The sequence below is a fragment of the Atta cephalotes genome, assembly GCF_000143395.1.
Source record: "Atta cephalotes unplaced genomic scaffold scaffold00104, whole genome shotgun sequence".
Lineage (NCBI taxonomy): Eukaryota > Metazoa > Arthropoda > Insecta > Hymenoptera > Formicidae > Atta > Atta cephalotes.
In genome coordinates this window covers 258082-263744 of record NW_012130168.1, presented here as the reverse complement: position 1 = coordinate 263744, position 5663 = coordinate 258082, and the positions used below count along the sequence as shown (strand labels likewise).

General features: G+C 30.3%; 2 protein-coding genes across 2 annotated transcripts in view; one reads left to right on the top strand and one right to left on the bottom strand.

Annotated features, from left to right (window-relative positions):
• Positions 1-3321, top strand: part of LOC105625029 (sodium/potassium-transporting ATPase subunit beta-1-like) — an 11471-nt gene extending 8150 nt beyond the window's left edge. Inside the window, exons 6-7 of the mRNA XM_012206370.1 lie at positions 2336-2501; positions 3221-3321. Coding sequence (XP_012061760.1) covers positions 2336-2501; positions 3221-3321 — 267 coding nt within the window. The remainder of the gene's footprint in view (positions 1-2335; positions 2502-3220) is intronic.
• A 438-nt stretch (positions 3322-3759) lies between these two features.
• LOC105625028 (myosin regulatory light chain 2) overlaps positions 3760-5663 on the bottom strand; it is a 5650-nt gene continuing 3746 nt past the window's right edge. Inside the window, exon 4 of the mRNA XM_012206369.1 lies at positions 3760-4553. Coding sequence (XP_012061759.1) covers positions 4400-4553 — 154 coding nt within the window. The 3' untranslated portion in view covers positions 3760-4399. The remainder of the gene's footprint in view (positions 4554-5663) is intronic.

Genomic DNA, 5663 nt, shown 5'->3' with positions numbered 1-5663 from the left:
TAGATAAGTAAAAATAGAAGAAATAGTAACTTAGAAGACATATATATATATATATATATATATATATGTAACAACCATTGGATATCGTTACATATATTTTGTTGCCGTCATATTTTCGTTATAATGCTCAAGATAGAATGATTATTTCTTACTGTTATGTTGCTGTCATCTTGCTGACAGCATAACTATTGACCGTTTGTCTTTGAAATTTTGTCAACTGATTATATGCATAAGCAATCATATTGTTGCATTTGTAACGTGTATTTTTATGTCATTATATTAATGTATGCCAAATATAAGACAATAATTCAATTACAATGCATCAGTTTGTTAAATCACGCTTGATTATCTAGGTTAAAAGAATAAATAGTGTAGTTTATTCGTAAATCTAAAAAACATGAGAACAGAATTGTTTACCTAAATGAAGTTGGCCCCTCATTTTTTAAATTTTGAAAAAATAAGCGGAGTTTTGATTGCCTTCCGAAGAGTTTAGAAAAAAATTTGTTTTAGATTACGACCATTCTATTATGACTTTTGATAATATCCCCCTAAAAATATCTAAACTCAATAAAATGCTGGATTTTCGAAAAAAATATTGACCTGCGTAGACTTAGGAAAATTCAAAAGTAGAAACTTCAAAGTAATAGAATTTTTAGATATTCATTTCAGCGCATCGGTTATAATCTTTAAAACTTTTTAGGGGGCTATCAGAACTCAATAGAATAGCCAAAATCTAAAAAAAGTTTTTTTTGGAAATCCGGTATTTTCTCGAGATTTCTAGTTGCCCCCCCCCCTTCCCTCCCCCAAAGAGTTTTATTGATTGTCCTATATGAACCATAGTGCTATAATGAACAGTAAAAAAGTTATAGCCCTTCAAAGTTTCGAAATCGTGAATTTGCCTCTCCCCCCCCCCCACCCAAACTTCAAATGATGTTTTCACCACTTTAATCAACGGAACTCATTCTAAAATTAATAGAGAACTCTAGAATTCTTCGGAGGAGGGGGGGAAGGGGGGGCAACCAAGTTATTATTTTTTAATAATTTTGAAAATGAAGGGCCAACTTCATAGAGGTAAATTGTTCATTTAAACAGACTGCCGATCTTTTGTGAAAGATAGTTTTTTGAAGTAAGAAGAATTACTTTTTAGGAAATATCGATTACATTTGGAACTGGACTAAATATTTAGATTAATAGAATTAATTTGTTAATTAAGAAAAAGAAATACATCACACTTGGTTTGAGTTTTCAGTTGTTCGCTTTGAAAGAAAGGAGAAATACTGCTATTCCGAGAAAAGGAATCGATTTTTTGGTGATGGAAGAGACACCAAAGATTTCGAGCAAAAAGAGTGGCTATAGAAAGTTTCTTTCGGGCAGAGAAAAGTCGTTCTGGGCAGAAGAGAATTTCTTTTGATCGAAAAGAAATTGTAAAAGGCTAGTTAAGAGAGTTTATTCTAAAGACTGTCTCGCTCACAATTTTTTGATTCGTGGCTTTTCGTGACGAAGTTAAAGCGAATGCTAAAATACTAGAATATAAAAAGCGACTTCTCTCAGAAAGTTGATTCCTTTTCTCAGAACAGCAATGTTTATATTCTAAACATTTCATATACATTCTATAACGATTCCTTTACTGTTCCGGAATATTCGATACATTAGGAATACAAAAAATCGAATTTTTTATGAATAATTAACGTTAGCTGGGTATGCAAGCTTTTAAAGTTAATATGCAAACTAGTAGATAATTAAAAATTCTAGAAAAGAGAGTCATTTTCTGTCGATGAAAAAGTTACGTGATAGTACAATTTCAACATCAGATTTGGTTTTAGACTGTAAAAATATAATAAGGATATCATACTCTCCGAATCAAAAAATTTTTTTTTGTGTGCCTGTTGTTATATAATAACATGATGGCGTAGCATATTTTTGATGATGACGATTTTAAAGTTGGCAAGTTGCTACCTAAAGTTGTCATATCATGAAGATAACAATTTGCTAACAAGTACGAACTTAGTAATAAGATTCTCTAAGGCCCTATTGCACTAATGTTACTTTGATGCAATCAGGCCTAAGCATCGATGATTGTCGCTATCGATTGTCGCTATTAATATAGCGATAGCCAATAGCAGGACAATCCTAGAAGAAAGCGCGGCTCTCATTGACTGTCGCTAGTTAACGATAGCGATAATTGTCGATAAAACGTTTAGAAAATCCCGCAACAGGTGTCGCAATTTTGATAGCAACACATGTATGCTTGCAAGCAATATGTCAGTAACAAGATACGTTGCTATCTGGACGCATATGTATGTGTATTCATACAATTTATTCTATAATTAAATAGTTTCAAATCTGGTTATGGTGTGATGGAGTGAATAACGTTGATAAAGAGCATATCGGAGAAATTGAGTATTTACCAAGTCCTGGATTTTCTGTGCAATATTTTCCGTTTATTGGTCAACCAGATTATTTGACACCGATAGTCGCGCTGCGTTTTAAAAATGTGACATGTAAGCCATCAAGATATATATGATTATAAAATTATATTCAAATGTTTCAGAAATAAAAAATTATAATTATTTAGAATCTTAGGCCTGATTGCACCAAAGCTATGATTTTTTTATTTTAAACGAGATTTAAAACTCTCTGTCTCTTTTTCGTCTTTAAAATGAGAGAAAGAGTTTTAAGTTTCGTTTAAAGTCAAAGTAATGTTGGTGCAACCGGATCTCAGCATTTAAAAAATGTTATTGATATATTCTTATAAAATTATATTAAAAAAATTTGGTATAAAATTTTGTTCGTGTACAGAGTCTCTATTCTTGAAAAGAAACGTATATGAATAATTAGGTAAATACTATAATACACATTACATACTATAGTATTTACCTAGTTATTTGTATACGTTTCTTTTCAAGAATAGAATCCCTGGGTGATTGATAACGTACATTGAGTTTAGAACATATACCACTGGAAGCGGAATTGCTTATGCCAGTGCTGGGATTTATTTGCATAATATTTAATAATACTAGCAGATTCTTTATTTAGTATATGTATTTGTTCTTTTTGTTTTTCATAATTATAACAAAATATTATTTTGTATTACTTATAAAAGATTTGATAAATTTTGTAAATAACCATATTTATATAATAAATTGAAATTATTGATTACTAATTTTTTAAATAATATGGATAACAAATATTGTATTTTATATTAATACAATGTTTTTAGCATTTAGATTAGTGACGGTGGAATGTAACTTATGGGCACTCAATATTAACAAAGATGCACAGAATGCATTGGATTTTCAACTAATTCTGGGCGAACTATAAAAGACGGTAATCAACAAATGTTTTTATGTACCTTAAATATTTATTAACAATTATGCAAATATAATAAAAAGTTGGATTATTTTTAATGTACTTTGTGCAGAATGTGAAAAGTAAATTTTACTTATCCGCAGTTCTTATAATTTCGTATTAAACATTTATTCTAATTTATAAAAAAAATCTTGTCGTTAATAATTGCTCTATTATTTATTATAATGGATAATTTTCTGGATATTATTTTGTTTAAAGATTTTAATCTGAGGTACATTTATACAAAAAAAAAATGAAAGCTGCGATTATACGTATGATAATATACTTTTTGTTGATAGACTCAAACTGTTTAGATTTTCTGAGATAGCGAAACTATGTTCAATTCATCTCATAAATTAAAAGAGTAATAAACCGATTCTACTGACGGAATAGTGATTTAAGACAGAGTTCCATTTTTACAGAATTTATTACTTTTATTAAAATAAAGAATCAATATCTTTATTATACATGAACGAGAAGAGGGCAAGACGAAGCTTTATTTATCGACAAACATTTATCTTTTGTACACTTGTGAATTATGTTAAAATTTGTTTTTCTTAGATTCGTCATCCCTTCTGGAATCAGCAGTGTTCTCTAGGGCAAAAAGATGAAAACAGGTAGAGAGAGAAAGAGAAAGAATAGAAAACGAAATGAGACAGATCAAATGATAAAGAGAGAGATAAATAAGAAAAGATAGAAAAAGATTCGTAGGAAGAGAAAAGAAAAAGGTATAGACCAAAAACGAGAAAAAATATTAGAGGAAGGCGAAAAATAGCAAAAAAGGCAAATGAAAGAATGACGAAGAGATGCAAAAGAGAGAGAAATAGAAAGAAAATGAGAAATAGTCCGTTTAGATTAAGTAATATTAAGTTGCGTACTGTCATATTTTTGTCACTAAGGAAAAGAGTATGAGAAAAGAAAAAAGCTAGGAGAAAAGAAAAAAAACAGGAAAGAGAAAGAATTGCATATAAAATATCTGTTCTCTTTTGAGACAAATTTTGTATGAATATGAGACTTCAACATTCTTTTCTTGATGATACAATTTTAGATCTTATTCTTCTTCTTCTTCGCCCGTGCCGGTCAACATGGCAATTAAGCTCGGAGTATCAATGAAGCCTTTATCATCGATGTACATTTGATCAAATGCATCATTCACCTCCCTTGGTGTGAATTTATCGCCCCACGTCACTAAAGCGTGCCTTAACCTATAACATAAACATAAAAATCATCTTATATACATATAAGTTACTCCATCTCAAAACGTTATGGTTGATGCCATCTGAGGTCTTTAATCCGGGTTCTACACACATACGCACGCACGCACACATATTATATATATGTATGCGTGCGTGCGTGCGTGCGTCGTGTGTGTGTGTGTGTGTGTGTGTGCGTGCGTGTGCGTGTGCGTGTGCGCGTGCGCGCGCGCGCGTGTGTACGTACAACATGTAATTAAAATAAGGTAACAAACTTTAGAGCTGAGCTCTCCACATCACATGAAAAAGTTCATATGAATATATGTCTGTAAATCCATTGTTTATACTGACAATGAAACATATCTCAAAATGTTTAAGTCATCATGTTTGATCTTCACGATCTTCTAAGATCTAAATTCTCTAGATTTTGTGGAGACACTTATGTCCGTTTTCACCAATGTAGATTAACTTTAATCTCGGTTTTACTTGTTCTTCATCTTTTTCTAAAGATTAGAAAAAGGCGAAAAGTAAGTTGAATGAAGATTAAAATTAATCTACATTGATGGAAATGGGCATTAAAGCCTTTAATTTATGAAGATCCAATTACCAATGAAGATATGTTATGCCAACGCATTTTGATGTTTATGATACCATTCGCAATTATTCCGGATATCTTTGAAAAAGTGCATCAGTATCCATAATCTGTCGTATATTGAATCAAATAGGAGACACTTCGAATCTTTGTTATAATTAAAAGTTGAAAATATATAAATAATATTAAATAATAATAATAAATATTACTTTTTCCCCTATTAATAAACATTTTGAACTCTATCTCAGTACACAATTTGTAGACATATATTTATATGAACCTCTTTTCATATTTTGGTGTGGGGAACTTCAACGTTGAAGCAAAAACGACCTTTTTTGCTTCAATAACTCGGTGAAAAAAAAATCATACAGAGATCTATAAAAAAAATAAATTGAAAATAAAGATTCACACTTTCGATTGCTGTAAATCGCATTTTTATATGATTTTTACTTTACGCCTATATATACATATATATATATATATATACCGCATTTTTATGTGATTTTTACTTTATGCCTATATATATATAT